This window comes from Alligator sinensis, unplaced genomic scaffold (assembly GCF_000455745.1).
Source record: "Alligator sinensis unplaced genomic scaffold, ASM45574v1 scaffold994_1, whole genome shotgun sequence".
Lineage (NCBI taxonomy): Eukaryota > Metazoa > Chordata > Crocodylia > Alligatoridae > Alligator > Alligator sinensis.
The window spans coordinates 788416-803982 of record NW_005842488.1 but is presented as its reverse complement, the minus strand read 5'-3'; the positions used below and the strand labels follow the sequence as shown (position 1 = coordinate 803982).

General features: G+C 59.8%; 1 protein-coding gene across 4 annotated transcripts in view; it reads right to left on the bottom strand.

Annotated features, from left to right (window-relative positions):
- Nucleotides 1-15168, bottom strand: part of TINAGL1 (tubulointerstitial nephritis antigen like 1) — a 24149-nt gene extending 8981 nt beyond the window's left edge. The window contains exons 1-10 of one of the 4 annotated variants that reach the window (XM_025212854.1): nucleotides 15017-15132; nucleotides 11505-11669; nucleotides 10771-11081; nucleotides 8320-8383; nucleotides 5194-5286; nucleotides 4616-4730; nucleotides 1554-1677; nucleotides 1294-1444; nucleotides 627-816; nucleotides 61-106 (exon numbers count right to left, since the gene is read on the bottom strand). In XM_025212854.1, coding sequence (XP_025068639.1) covers nucleotides 61-106; nucleotides 627-816; nucleotides 1294-1444; nucleotides 1554-1677; nucleotides 4616-4730; nucleotides 5194-5286; nucleotides 8320-8383; nucleotides 10771-11081; nucleotides 11505-11659 — 1249 coding nt within the window. In that variant the 5' untranslated portion in view covers nucleotides 11660-11669; nucleotides 15017-15132. Of the gene's footprint in view, nucleotides 1-60; nucleotides 107-626; nucleotides 817-1293; nucleotides 1445-1553; nucleotides 1678-4615; nucleotides 4731-5193; nucleotides 5287-8319; nucleotides 8384-10770; nucleotides 11085-11504; nucleotides 11670-12228; nucleotides 13725-15016 lie in introns of those variants that run through there. The other 3 variants (XM_006031244.3, XM_006031242.3, XM_025212855.1) reach the window with 3 other exon arrangements.
- Between the last annotated feature and the right edge of the window lie 399 nt (nucleotides 15169-15567).

Sequence of the window (15567 nt, the reverse complement as noted above, 5' to 3'; positions counted from 1 at the left end):
GGGGGGCCCTGCCGCTGGGCAGGGTTGGGGGACAGGGGCAGTGGATGGGGCGTCTCTTACCTTGTACAGGGCCGTTCTCCATCAGCTCCTTCATGATCTCCTTCTCCTGCAAACACAAAGCAGGGAGGGTCACCCACTGCTAGGGCAGGAGCCCCTGGGCACCGTCCTCCCCCAGCCCTGTAATGATGCCAAGGATGGGCATCTGGGGCCACCATCCAAACAGCCCCTTTGAGTGCCTTGTCAGATGCCAGCAGGATGGGCTCTGACCCCCTTTGTCAAAGCAACTCCTCCCAAAGCCATGTGTTTTGCTCACTCTCACATGCATGCACACACATGTGCAACACTCGCTGCCATGCACACAGATGCTCATGCAGTGCCCTGCAGGCACCCAACAGGCATACACGAGTGCTTGCAAAACATGTGAACTGGCATGTTCACAAGGGCACAGAAGCCCTCGCGTCTGTATCCACGCTTATACATATCCACGCGGCCCTTTGTGTGCCCTCTCTGACCCACCCTGGCACACCCGTGTGAGCCCACCAGTGTGCAGACATGCTTGCACATGCATTTCTCCAACACGGGGCTCTGCACAGCTCTCCCCCCATGGCTGTGGGCCAGGCACTCACGCTGGAAGCCAGGCGGTAGGCAGGGGTGGACTGATAGATGTTGTTGGAGTGGGTGTAGGGGTTCGGGCAGCGCTGGGTGGCTTGTCTCTTCCCTCTGCCCGTGGAGCGACTATGCATCATGCAGGGCCGGCCCGCGGGGGGGCTGTCCTTCTCCCGGCTGGTGAAGGGGTAGCACTCCTCGGTCACCACCCTGGATAGCGAGACAAGGCATGGGGGTCAACCCATGGTGCACAGCAGCTCCCAGTGTATCTGGGGTCCCCCTAGCACTGCAGGCACTGTCCCCAGTCCTGGGCAATGATGGCATCTGGAAGGCCATCCAGGAGGGACATGCTCTATAATGACCGCTCGAGAAGTATCCATCCCTGGCCAAGATGGCCATCCAAGTTAGCCACCCCACAGCTTGGGGGAGACCATGCCAGTGGGTGCGCTACTCCCAATTTCTCTTTCAAGCTCTGCCAATGCCCCTCAACCCTGAGCCCCAGCTCCCCCAGGTCTGGGCTCCCCTGGCCCCCACAGCTTAGCCAATGCTTTTCAACCCCAAATCATAATCCAAGCCCTACACCACCCTGCTGATGCCTTCTCACTCTGCCCTCCAGTCCTGTGCCCTCTCCTATGCCCACAGCTCTGCCCATGGGGCCAGCCCAGCCCCAGGTAAGAAGATGCTCACCCCCTCCGGCGCAGGTACCACCAGGCCCCGTCGATCCGGCCCCCGCTGCAGCCCCGCTGGTTGCGGGTGTCACAGGAGATCAGGTTCTGAGGAGACAGGGCGGGCGTCATGTGCCCCATGGAGTGGATGGAGATCCTGTCCGAAGCCACGGCTGGGGGGAAGCCGACGTGGTTAGAGGGCTCCTCGCACAGCAGGTACAGCCTGTCTCCCCTCTCCTCCAGCCCCCTCCCAGCCTCCTGCTCAGCTCCTGGGCATCTCACCTGCTGTGGAAAAGGCCCAGGAGCCAGCACAATTGCCCTGGTCCAGGGGCTCATGGATCAAGCCGGGCCACTTGTGGGCTGCGTTGAAAGAGCTGGGGAGCACCTCGTTGGTGTCCATGCTCATCTGCAAAGGCAAAGACATGGGAGGTGGGGGAGTCTCAGTGAGGCCAGGGGGCTTTGCACAAGGGCAGAGGGGCTGGAAGGTGCCCCAGGGCCAGGGGCGGTAATGCCTACTGCTCATCTCTTGCCCCCAGTGCTCCCAGCTGCCCCACAGAAGTCATCTGCAAGTCCCTGAGCCAAGGAGCCTGAGGCAGACGATGGGAACTCAGGAGCTGCCAGACTGCTGCAGTCTCCGAGAAGGTCCTGGCAAACTGCTTGGCATCTCTGGGGCAAGGGAGGATGCCGCTGCACTTCCCAAGTGGCTTGGGCACGCACCACCCTCTGCCTCACAGGGTGGCTTTCAAGCTCCCAGGACCTGGTGCCTCAAAGGTACTGGGAAGCCTGGCTCTCGCCAAGAGCAACGGCTAGGCATCCAGCTCCTGAGGGCTTGGATACAGGACAGAGCATCCTAAGTCACTTGGGTTCTTTTTGCCTTCACTCCCCACCACCCCCCCCAGCAAGATGGGGTAAGGAGCCTTCCTCTGCCATGCCCTTACTTAGAAGACTGCAGAGAATTGGGAATTGGGAGCTAGTCCCTAAGTCCCCGAGACAGACAGAGGGTCTGCAGAGGTCACCTACTGCTCCACGCGCAAAGTCCATTGTTTGGCTCTCCTCATTCACGTAGGCCTGTGTTTGCAGACCCTGGTGATCGCTCCATTTGCAAGGCTGGAGGCTGTCACCCCGCGGCTGTGCAGCGTCTAGTGCCATCTTGCCTCCTGGCTCCCAGGCAAGCCTGTGATACTAGGCAGAGGCCTCTTCTGCAGCCTGCCTGAGCTGCTGAAGGCCCAGCTCCTCCTCCAGCTCCAGCACCCCGGGGAGCATCTCACTTGGGAGGTGGGGAGCAGCTGGTCCTCCCCTTCCCCTAAACTTGGCCAGTCCCCAAGTATATGCCACAGGGGTGCAAAGCGGGTGTTGGAGGAGCACTGCTCCCCCGCTGAGCTGTGGGGCCAGCAAAGAGGCTGCCTAATGTCTGGGCTCCCTCCTCCTGGATCTCCCACAGAGCCAGCCAAAGGTGCCCTCCAAGATGAGCAGAGCCAGGCCAGGGTAAAAACATCTTCCCTTGTCCTAACACCTTGAGGAGGCCACGGGTGCCTGAACAGGGAGGGTTGGAAGCAGCCGAGACCCAGCCACCCCCAGGGCCGTGGGAACAGGGCTGTGGCTCCCAGCCCAAGCCAAAAGCAACTGGGCTCACGCTCTCTTTTTTTGGCACAGTGAAAGGAGGCTCAAACTGCAGGCTCATAGCAAGGCCCTTTAGCTCCCAAGTGGCCTGAGCGAAGGGGACGTGGGAGCAGAAACAGGCAGGATCTGCTGCAAAAGGGGTTCCTCTCACCACTGGGCTGGGGGCTGTAGCAAGAGCAGCGTGCCCTGCCCGCCTTGGGCATTTGCTCCCAGATGCCGTCAGTGCCTGGAGGGGCTGGGCACGGCTGTGTGGATGATGCCCCATTGCAGCCCTCTCCCTGCCAACCAGGGCAGCTGCATCTGGGTCACGTAATTTCAGGGAAACCCCTAAACCAGAAGGACACGGACTTTCCTGCCTGGCCTGCAGCCTGCCGCCTCCCCTGCTACATTTCCACCTCTTCCGGCCCTGGCTTATCGCGGCCCCAGTCGGGTCAAATAGAAGCGTGGAGAGACAAACAAAAAGGCAGAGCACACAATAGCCCGAGCTGAAATAACGTCCTGTCCTGTCCTGGACAGCCTGGATTTCCGGCTGGCCTTGTCCCTCGCTGGGGGAGGGAGGGGAAAAAACAGCCTCCAGGATCATGCTTGGAAAACCTGAGTCGTGACAGCACCGAGCTCCTGCTTGCATCGTGCAGGGGCAGCCTCTGCGGCAAACAGGGCAGTGCTGGGCGAGAGCAGAGTCCCCCTTTGCCCCCAGCGGATGGGCTGCTGGTGATGCCCGGGCACAGCCGGAGGTGGCAGGGCTGGGAGGTGTCTGGGGACCTGTGGCATGTGGCCAGGCTCCCATTGCTGACTCAGCAGGCGCTGGAGGCGGGGGGGGGGCTGCAGGGACCTAGTTTCCCATGGGAAAGAAAATCCCACCCTGGGACTGTGAGGCTGAATGTGCTGAGCCGGTGGTTTTAAAGGAAAGGGCGGGTGGGGGGCGGCTCGCTGTCCCTCTCCTGATGAGCCTCTGCCCCTATCTCTCTCCCTTCTCCCCCCGAGGCTGCCCCCTTTCACCTGTCCCACTGCCATGCAGAAAACAGGGCTGTGAGCTGATCCTGAGCCCTTCCCCGCTCCGGTGCATGGGGTTACTGCATCCCAGTACATGCAAGGTCATGCGTGTGCCTCCACGTGAGCAAGCCGCACACTCGCGTGGGCTGCTGCATGTTCAGCCATACATGTAGACGGTGCTCACATGCATGGTGGGGGGCTGTGGACATGCGCCCTCGGCATGCAATGATAACATCCCCTCTCTGGGCACTGGAAGGCTCCTCAGGGCTTGCTCTCCAACCTGGGAGCTTGCACTACAGTCGGCTTGCTGCTGGATACATCTGGCACTCTCAGCATTTCTGTAGGGGCCTCAGCAGCAGCAGTCCCAGCTAGGCCTGCAAAGCATGGAGCCACTGCCTTTGCCAGGGGTGGCCCCTGGCAGCCTAGCCTTGCTCAAGTAGGGGAGCTGGTTAGGCACTGGGTCCAGAGGGACCCCAGCTCAGAGTCCCTGAAGGACCATGGTCATGTCACTTAATCTGCCCTGAGTCTAGTTCCCCATGAAGCCAGGGGTGAGGCAGTGCTCCCGCACCTCACAGCCATGAGCCACAGCAGCAAGGAGTGACACGGGCCACCTGAGCACAGAAACGTGCTTCGAGTCCCGATGTCTCAGGGACAGCAGCCCCAGGCAGGGCCCACGTCCCCCGGCCCAAGTAACCCCCATCCACCCCCGGGCAGGGGCGCAACCAACTCACATGCAGCTCATTCATGTTCATGACGGTGGTGGAGGGGCGGATGGTGCCCAGGCGGTAGCGGATGCCCTCGTCCAGTGTCATCCCCCAGAAGTGGCTGTAGTTGGCAGCTTTCCACCTGCCGGACAACCCCAGGGAGGTGAAAGAAGAGCAGCGCTGAGGCACCCAGCCCTCCCTGGGCTCCACGACCAGATTCTCCCATGGGGAAGGCAGGAGGGTATTAATGTCATGACAGCGACTTGGCCCAACTCTGGGCACTGCCACGTTCGAGAAGCCGTGGACCTCTCTCCTCCAAGCTCAGCTCGTGGCGGGGTAGCCAACTCCGAGCTGGGAAGGAGCTGCCGTCTCCTGAAGTCTTTATATCCCTGCTCAGTACCAGAGCCCCGGGACACCTCACCCTTGGCCCCAGTGCCTATCTCACAGGGGGGCCAAGTAAGGGACAGGGCCATGATAAGGGAAAGTATTCACAGATTTTCCAAGAAAAAGGGTTTCCTCCCGAATAAAAAGGCCCATTTTGCAGGTGCCCTGTGGCTGGACATCTCCAGCCCAGCACTGTTGCATGCACCCCTTGCAGTTCTTACCCGTAATCCCCTCTGTTGACGGCCTCAATCATCCTGCCATCCATGAGGCAGGCGAGGTCCTCGCAGTCCCACCGGCCATTGGAGCCGCAGGTGCTAGAGGAGGGGCGAGAACGGGGTGCTGAGTTGGACGCACATCAAAGCAGGACCCAGGGGGCCGGCAGGCATTGCGATGCAGGGTTTCCTTGTACCCGGGGTGTGTTGTGGGCTCCAGATAGTGTGTTGCCTCCCACCCGCACCCCCTCCAAGCACACGGCCGCCACAGTCACGAGTGGTCTGTGGCATGAGCTGGGGTGGGTCTGCTACCCAGTCAGGAGTTGGAGAGGGGCCACCGGGCAACACCATGGTGCACGGACTGATATCGGCTCCGCAGTCTTCCTGCAGTCCTCTGACAAGCTCTCCCCTTCCCACAATCAACTGAGGGTCTCCCCTAGCCCTGCGTCTACCCGCATCCCACATCTCTGCCGGCCACTCACAGCCACGGGATCGCAGGCTGGAGAGACCCTGAAGTCAGGACATGCTCTGGCACGCTGACCTGCGGGTCCCTGCTGGAGTCCAGGAGGGCAAGGGAGCCTGGGATGAAAAATAATGAGCTGGAAAGTTAGCCAGGCTTCTGCTAACATCAACAAGCTCTGGGCTGGAGCCCAGACTGGGGAGGGGAAGACTTCAGGCCACTGTTTCTGCAGCAGAACGAAGGTATCTGCCCGAGTCAAAGCCACAAGCCCCACAGAGCTGGGATTAGAGAGGCCCAAGGCAGGTACAGGGAGGGATCAGGGCCGAGGAGGGGGCATCGCTGCGTGTCCTGCTGCTGCGCTGCTCCCAGGGGACCCCCCACCACATACCTCCCTACTCCCACTTTGCCATGGGCAAGCCCAGAGCTGAGCTGCCCCCAGCACTAATTGCTCCCAGCACCTCCAGGCCCTGCCGGGCTCTGCTCCTTCGCCATCCGCAAGCCTGTGCTTCCCTTTGAGGAGCTGGCATGGCAGGCACCAATTAAAGTCAGAGCCAGGTGGGACTTGGGGCTGCAGGGAGCCCCTTGCCAGGCACTGCCAACAGGGGCTGCCAGTCTATCTGAGCCTTTCTTCCCCTGCCAGCTGGCCAGACTGGGGAGTGGGAAGAAAGGAAGGTGAGACATGTCCTCTGCCCCTTGCCCTTCATGCCAGCACGCTGGGCTTTAGGGGATCACCGTGCCCAAGGTCCTACCCTGCCCCCCTGCCAGGCTCACACCACTGGACAGCTGATGTGCTTGGCAGCCTGGGCAAGTGGCAGCAGGTGCATGGAGAGGACAGCACGAGTATCCCACACATGCACACACCTTCATCTGTTGCAGACACACACTCATATGTGCACACATATACTCATATGTGCACACACATGCATGCACACAGATGTACACTCATATGTACACATACATATTCATATGTACATACGCATGCATGCGTGCATATGTACAACCCCCCCCCCCCAAGAGAGCCACCCCCCCCCCCCCAGAGGAGAGACAGTGCAGCTAGGAACACAGCCTGGGTGGGTGGAGGGAGATGAGCTGCATCCCCCACTCAGGAGAGGTGGAGAAAGGAGCCCCCTGCTCCTGTACCTCCTCAATGCCAAAAAATGCTGCTCTCCTTCCGCCCCACCCCAGGCTCCCTGGGGCCGAGAGATGCGTGGGTGCCCAGACAGAGGCCTCTAGCTATAGCTATGCACTGCATAGGGGGTGGAGACAGAAGCCATCCACTCCAGACACCCCCACCCCAACCCGCAGCCAGCAGTTTGCCCCTGGGACAGTTTGCAGCTGGGACCAGGTCCATCGGGATGGCCACCCCCAGGGCAGCACTGCCCCCCGGGCCCAGCATTTCTCCTGTGCAGGATCACCCAGGATGGGGGGGCATCCTCTCTCCCTGCAGCGTGTCGGGTGCTCAGCCCGTGCCTCGGGGCTGGAGCACCAACACCCATGAGGTAATGGAAAAAGCCAGAGTTCAAATTCCAGTGCTTCTAAGATGCCTTATAAAAGCCCCCTCTCTCCCCCCTCCAGTGTTGCTGTTTGGTTTCTATGCGCACCACGCTGGCAGCGCTGCACCGCGATATTAACCCCTACAGGCTGGGAACAGCCCATGGGCCAGATCCCGTGCCACCTGCCAGCACCTGCAGCCTTGGAGCAGGAAGCAAATGAGGGCACCATGCCCCCTCCCTGATGCCCTAAGTAGCAAATGACTTCCCTTGAGACCCACGCTGGCTCGTGCCATGGCTGTGGTGGCCGTGTGCTGGGAGGGAGTACAGGTGGGAAAGGACACACGGTCTGAAGCTCACAACATGCCCCGGGTGAAGGGAAACTCTGCATAGCAGATGCAGGTGACAGGCGGGGGTGGAATGAGTGGGCCTGGATCTGTTTCCATGAAACCAGTGTAAATCTGGAGCAGCTCCACTGAAATCAATGGAGTCACTCCAGATTCAGGCTGGAATCTAATTGAGAACCGGCTTTGCACAACGCACTCCATCTGCAGTTTGTCCCACCGTTACACCCTGGTTTTCTGTGCATCCCACCTAGAAAAGACAAGGGATCTGCTCTTGGCAGAGGGGGGGCAGCCCTTTGGTGTTAAGCCTGCAAGCCGACCCTGCAGAGAAGCACACACATGCGATTTGACTTCTGATGGGCATTGCTATCGCCAGTCTAAGACAAGAGCCCTCCAGGCCCGCAGAATATTTGCTCTCTGTGCATGGAGACACAGCGGAGCCAAATCTGCCTTTTCTATCTCCAGTTTCCAGGATTCCAGAAATGCTTTTGCAACGTGTTTAAAGACAAACCCCCAACGCCTGGAACGAGCTCACGCTGGGCGGCAGAGAAAGGCTGTTCCTTTCCCGCACCGCTGCACGCTGCAGAGGGCAAAGCATCCAACACCCCTCTCCCGGACCAAGGCGCTCCCTGCCACGTGTAATGCTCTGTCCCATCTGTCCCCAGCAAGGACGTCATTCCCCCAGCCTGAAGTCTCACAGTTGCAAGGGAGGCCGTGATCCCTTTTTCCCCTCTATGAAATATATGCATTGGATGCTTTAAAGACAAACCCAAGTCCTTGGGGGCTCAGGGAGTAATTAGCAGAGCCTGGCAGGCAGGCAGGACCCAGCACAGGCACTCACCAGAGGTTGCAGTTCTCTCTGTACGTGGCTCCGACCGGGTACTTGTGTCCACCACGGACGCACACTGGGCAGGAGAAAGAAACCATGGTGAGAAGCTCTCATGCAAGGGAGCGTGTGAGGCAAGTGGCTGCTAACACCAGGCTGGGCCTCACTCCCTCTGCTCTCAGCGGCAGCAGGATTGGGCCCACACCCAGCACGGTCAGAGCTGCCCGCAGGGAGCCGTGAAGATGGGTTGAGGGCAAGGTCTTCCCCGCTGTGCCACGGATCCAACCCCCGGCTCCTCGCATGTTGTTATGGAGCAGAGAATGGCCTCGTTGGCAAAGACACTGCTCTGGACAACATTCAGGCCACGGAGAAGGACTGAAGGGGCACGGCTAGAGCAAGGCAGCAATGCCAAGTCCAACGGGGACAAGCCCACAATGAAGCCTGGCGGGGAGCATGCTAACAGCGTCCCTTAAATCCTGCTCAGGGAGGCTCCCAGCACCTCTGGGCCAGGCTGGGGAGAGGACAATGCGTCCCATGACATTATTACTGCCATTTCTGCTATGAAGAGGCCCATGAACTTCCAAGGACCTAGGCCTCTGTGAATGAACTGTCCCAACTCACCTGCTTTCAGCCTCATATCACAGCCTGGGGCTGCTCTACCCCCTAGGTCAGGCTGTAGCTTGGCCCTGCCTGGCAGCAGATGGCCTGGTCCGGCTTGCTCTGGAGCGGAGCTGGGCAGAACCGGGAACCAGCATCCACCTGGCTCCCAAATCCTATCTAAATGCCGGTGCTTCCCCCCACCCCTGGGAGCACCTTCAGGCTCGAGTGCATTTCCATTCGCTCACCAAGGTCCAGAGAGAAAGAACGAGGTCACAAGGGGGGCCATAGAAGAGCAGGGCACTGGACATCTTTGCAGAGTCCCTGCCCAGTGCTTTCAGTCCTGTACCATGCTCCCAGACTAGCCCATGCTCCTATTTCCAGCTGCTCCAGCTTCTCTCCACACTGCCCAGTGCTGATCTCTGGCTTCCCAGAGCATTAATGGGTTCAATGCCTTCTTGGAGGTGGGGAAGAGGCAGGTGCTCCCACATCCCTGGCTGTGCAGCTGCCCCTCTGATCTAGCTGATTGCACAGCAGCCCCTTGCCCCTCTCCTCTCCTTCCCTCCCCCAGGGTCTGGTGGCAGCCGCTGCCCAGAGTGCAGCCAGAAACTGCTTTATCACCCACGAGATTGCCGGCGGAGGGGGCATGACCCTGGCTGGCTTGGGGTTTGATGCCGGAGGAGTTAAGCATGTCTAAGGTGTGACACGCTCCTGCAGACATGGAGCGCTTGCGTCATTGCCTACAAGGGGCATTCGCAGGATGACCTAGCGTGCCAGGCTGCCAGGGCACGCAAACAACTCCTAGATAAAGGAGCTAGTGACAAATGCTTCATCCCTATGCATGAGCTGGCTCCGGTCCTCAATGACTTCTCAGAAAGAGGCTTGCCACAGGCCCCAGAGGCAGGGACCTCCTGCAGTGTGGGGACAAGTCCTGCTCGGGTGAGTCAGTGTGGCCACAAGCGTCTCAAGCTCACAGTGCTGAACTCAGCCCTGGACATCCACAAGCACCAGGTCCAGCTCACTACAGAAGCCCCTGTGGCCCCATTTCCAAGGGGATGGGTGTCATTGGTGTCTTGGCCCCTTCTTCCAGGATCACTCCCCTGGTTTTTAAAGCAAATGGGGGATGCTTGTGCCCCAACTTAGCCCACAGGGCGCCGCAGCCAGAGCTGCCCTGTCCTTGCCCAGTAGTGGCCACGCCGCATCCATGGGCAAAGCAACCCAAGGCTGGACACAGCATTGGATTCTGCCTCTGGCTACACCTGGCTGCAATCTGGGGGCTAGGGATCTGCCAGGGTTTCTCCAGAGTATGAGGATGCAGAGGGGTTAGCAAAGGGTCAGTGTGTAGCGTGCAAAACCGTGCGGCTCCATGGAGGACGTGGATTGACGCCAGCTAACTAGCAAGCCCCATGCCCCTACGCACAGAATATGCTGCGCCACCTCTCGCTTCTAGCTGAGCCTGGTCCCGGGGTCTGCACAGGGGTAAAGAGGATCTTTTCCTATTTCACCAGGATCCCTGCACCCTGCACCTCTGGAGGGACGGCTCCTCACTCCAGAGACATCCAGAGCCCGAGGAAAAGCTGCTGGTGACTCCCCACTTCCCACCGCCCAGCGCAGAGAAAAGCAGCTATTGTGTGTGCAGAGCTGCCGGCTCACAGCTGCGGGGGAAATGACCACATCCTCAGGGGCCCTGCGAGAAGGGTGACCAGGAAGGCCCCATGGATTGGAGTCAAGGGCAGCATGATGCAGAGGGGAGTGGGGGGCTAGGCCGCCCCATGTCTGAGGATTTGCCCCATGCATGGGATGGAGGGAGGGTGCTAGGGACCACGCACCTGGCAGTTTCCCCGACACAGATGCCTGAGGCCTCCTTACCTTTCTGCACGGCGAAGGGCGGCTCGATGCCCAGGCAGTACTCCCAGAAGTCGGGGCAGCAGTCGGACACGGTGCGGTTGCAAAAGAGGTCGCAGTAGCAGATGGTGTCCAGGTAGGGCACGGTGCAGCCGTCGTCCCGCCCATGGCAGCACGCATCCTTGCTCTCGCAGTACGACCCACCAGCGTCGCGGATACCCTGCTCGTGCAGGCCGGGCGCCAGCTCCCGCCGCGTGCGCCCCTTGCGCCCCTCTGCCACCGCCAAGAGCAGCAGGAGCGTGAGACCTCGGAGCAGCCTCATCTCGCCTCTGAATCTGCTGGGGGAAAAGTAGGATGGAAGGAGGGTGAGCCGGGGGTCTCCAGGCATGGGACACCTCCCATCTCTGGGCATGAGCACCCGGCTCACGGCAGCCTGGCACAGCAAAGCAAAGGGGCAATCAGAGCCCCTTCTTGGGGGGGCTGGGATCCTCACAGGGGGTTGAGTGGGAGCAGTGGCCCTGACCCCTCAGCCCAGGTGGAAACTGGTGGATCTATGACTGCTGAAGGGCCCGATTGGAGCTGCCCAGCCCCAGGACTGCATGCATGGATCTGCCCCTAGGAACAATGAACCCTTTCTCCCCCCAGCTATGATGCCCCCACTAAGGCAGCCAGCTCCCCACTCCCACAGGAGAGAGGGAAAGCTGTTTGCTGTTCCCCAGCCTGCAAGACACCCGAGTCCCAAAGAGGCAAGTACAAACCGCACAGCCTGGCTGGGGAAGGGGCTATCGGCCATCTGGACCCAAAGGGCAATGGGATTGGGAAGGCTTAGGCAGCGGGGCACATTCCCTCCTTTCTTTCCCTGGGGAGATGCCATCTCCCCAAGGCTGCGGGCTCTCTGGAGCTGCGGACCCATCCTGCAGGAGCTAGGAGACCAGAGGAGAGAAACAGAGGCAGACGGGCTGTGCCCTTGCAGGTGGGCAGGTGTCAATCGCTGCAGCACACATGGTTTCCGAAGGCGGGTGCTGGAGGCTGAGCAATGACCAGCGTGGTGCTTCCCAAATCCTGCTTGGGGTGACAGCCAAATGCACCGGGGTTAGGGGAGGTCCGAAGACGCTGTGGGGAAGGCTCACAGCAGGTGAGACCGGCAGGATCCATGCCCAAGCTGGTAGACTGAGCTGGACTTGAGGCAGCCTGCACGGAGACCTGGCTGTGAGCTCTCTGCTAGCTTGCTAAAGGAGCCAGCTGCGGTTCCCGACACGGCCAGACCCCACCACCCTACACCTGGTGACAGGATCTTCCTAGAGCTTCCATGTAAAGAAGAAAGGTTGTTTCTTGCCCTGCTGGTTGCAAAATAAAACCTGGGAGAAGGGTCCCTGAGCTGCCCCGCTGCATCCAGAGCCCTTGTCTTATTTCTTCCCTATGAGCCAGGGGCCTGGCATCTTTGGGGTGATGCTGGCTCCCTATGAGCCAGGGGCCTGGCACCTTTGGGATGATGCTGGCTTCCCCTGCAGATCAAGCAGGGGTCAGCAGCCATGGTGCTGCCTGCTCTCCCAGCAGCACGGCACGCTCGCGGTGAAGACAGTCCAGTGCAGAGTGCAGCGGTTGTTGCCTTGTACTCCAGCGAGGCGGCTGCTTGGAAGGGAGGAGAACTCCAGGGTACACGGCGCTCCATGAACCCAGGGCATGGGCAAGGCTGGACTTCACACACACCCTGAGCATGCAGCCGTCTGGGGTTGGGGCACAGCCAAGTGGGGCCGGCCAGGAACTAGGTGATCTCAGCCTGTGACTCAGACCCCTTGGACTCACGGGAATGGCACCAGGCTGGAATGCAGCCTGGCAGCTTTCCCCAGCCCCCACCGCACTGCCCCCTCTCTAAGTGCTCTCAGCCCCACTGCTCTGGAGGGCATCAGCAAAGGGTGGGAGCCTGGCTCTGTGCCACCCGTCTCATGGTTACAAGAGAGGAGGCAGCCGGGGACACGGCTCTCTCTCTGCCCCATCCGGAAGGCAGCCGGGGGATGGAGCTCCGAATACCACAGACTGGCACATGGCTGCTATTGCCATGGCTTTGCCCACCCTAGTGGGTAGGGGGTCCTTGCTCAAACCCCTAGGCTTGACCACACCATCATGCCCGCTTCCCAGCATGGCACAGTCAGGGGGTGTCTAAGTCCACATCGCTCCGGCGTACTTAAATCAGTGCCATGCTCAGCGTGGACACAAGTCTGCTTTCAGAGGAACTGGTTTCAGCTCCATTTCAACCTGCTCGGTTGAGCTTGAACAGCCTGGACCTAACCCAGCTCCCAGGGCACCTCTACCCTGCTGGGTGCAGCCCCTGTGAGCTGTAGGCAGGCTAGTACAAGCACTGATAGCAGTGGAGATGCAAGGGCATGGGTGCCCCGGTGCCACGCTGTGCCAGCCTACAGCAAAGCCACGTCACTGCCACCTTTGCTGCTACTTGCTCTGGCTGGGTTGTTCACCATACTACAATTGCACACCATTCAGCACGGGAGACAGACCTCATGGGTCTGCACAGGATCTTGCTCCAGCTGTTAAACCCCTTTAAAATCACACCTGTGGAGCAACTAGCACAGAGGTGTCAAAGGTATGGTCCACGGGCTGGTCCTGGGTCTTGAACTGACCCACACATGCAGCATGTGCTATGCCAGCTTGGTGGGCAGGACCCAGGGCACATGCTGCATGTGGTCCCCATTCCAGGATCCACGATGCACACAGTACTCATGCAAGGCCAGTCAGGGATCCCCACCTTGCATGCTAAATCCAACACCCGGGGCACCCGCTCCACCTGGTCACATGCAGTGCAATACTGGACTGGCCAGAGTGGGTGTTGGATTTGGCATATCGAGGGGTCTGTGGGCCTGATCCAGCCCATGACCCAACCCTATGCTACTCATCTGTACCAGATGAGTTCAATGCCCCTAAACTAGCACAATGCTCCTCATCGAAATCTCCAGGCTGTGCTGTGTGCAGATGCTGGTTTGGGATAAGGAGAGTCCTGCTCTGACTGAGCCTTAGGTTCTGCTTCTAGATTAAACCCATTAAAAAGAAACCATAGGTAACAAATTCCCAAAGTGATTTAGGAGCCTAAATCCCACTGCAAGTCTAGAAAAGCCCTGCCTCAAAATCACAGGGCAGCTTTGAATAATGTTATCCTGGGCGAGGTCAGCGCCCATGGGCAGATTTGCTCCCAGATAGCTACAGGGTTGAATTAACCCAGCGTGCTTCTCCGGGCAGCACTTCAAGCACAACCAGCTGTTGCCTGCTCACTGCAAGCATGAAAACCCCCGGCCGGGACCCTCTTCTGCACCAACACGCACAGTCCTGGTCAGATGCCTGCTGTTCTTTGCCCCTTTCCTCAGCCATGACCGTCTGTCTGCTCTGTCTTGGCATGGCTCAGGGACGGGTCCAAACTGAGCTTGCTGGCTCCTGGCAGGCTGGGGGCTCCGACAAAGCTGTGCATAGGGGTCTGGTTGGGAAGACTCAGCTGCTGCAGCAATTAAACCCCCATGCAAAGTAGCATTTAGTGCCGGCTGTCAAACCACAGGTACGTTCCATCCTGGAGGTTGTTGCATTTTGCCGGTAGGTTAATGATCCCTGTGCTGCCTTGCGGTGTAATAACTGAACTGCATTTCAGCGGCGGATAAAATCCCTCCTGCAAATACAGGGCTGAATTCTGCTCTCTTGCAACCCCATGGAGCTCAGTTTGGGTGAGAAAAGCTGAATAATAGCTAGACAGTTCCTTGGGTCTTTGGCAGGACACAGCAGGGGGGAACTGCTCTCCAGGAAAGGCATGATAGGGAAGGCGGGTGGATTTCTGCCCAGACACACCCTGGGTTCAAAGTTTCCCAGCTGGCTGCTTGGGGACGTGGGGTGCCTCCTCACCGTGCCTTCACTAAACACGCCGGTGAGAAGTGAGCCGGAAGCAACCCCAACCTCGTGGCTACCCCAGTCCCTCCCAGTTTGGGGGGCTCCAGCTTTCCCAGCAAGCACACCCCTTCCCAAGGGTGCGTCTGAAGTGTTCGATGAGCCTCCCCAAGCAGGCAACGAGCAGCTGGCAGCCCATCCACCTGGCCCTAAATCTGAGCTTTGCCATTCGGAGCCAGGGATTTCAAGCCCCCAGGTCCCCATGTCCCCCCTCCCCAGTGCTAGCACCCCTGAGCTCACAAGCTCCTGCCTGGTGCCCGCTCCTGCAGAAACCAGCTGTCCAGACTCAAAGGCACATGTGAGAGGCAAGTCCCAGGAGAGACAGTCCTACCTGGAGGGCTCCTTGCAGCGAGACACCCGGGATTGCCAGCCAAGACCTAGCCCTTCTCGCTGGGTGCCTGTAGGCAGCGGCTCCTCCCTCAGGCACTCCTCTCTCCGCTCTGGGGCCAAGGGGCTAGGGCGCTCCTTATGTACAGCCGCTGTTCAAATGCTTTCCATCCCACCTCCTGCTTTGCTCATTAGCGTCTCTAAGCCGGCCTCCCTGTCTGACAGGGCGGCTGTGGGAAAGGCTGATGCACTCACATGGGCAGGAGAGACCCAGACCAGTGGGGAAGGCACGGCATGCCCTGGATTCGGGCAACAGGGCCCTGCGTCCCCCCATCTCCGTGTGTCCTATTGCCTCCTTGCTGGGCATGCAGGGCTGCCCCTCCACCCCTGACAGTGGCTGGGAATAAGGAAGCCTTATGAGATGCCAGGCAGGAAGCGGGGGGCTTTTGGCCCAGAGTGGAGAGGGAGAGGGGTATGGGAGCCAAGATGCCAAGTGCCCCAGGACTGCGACTGCATTAGATTTGAGAGGGGAAGCGGCTGGATTCTGCTCTTGCT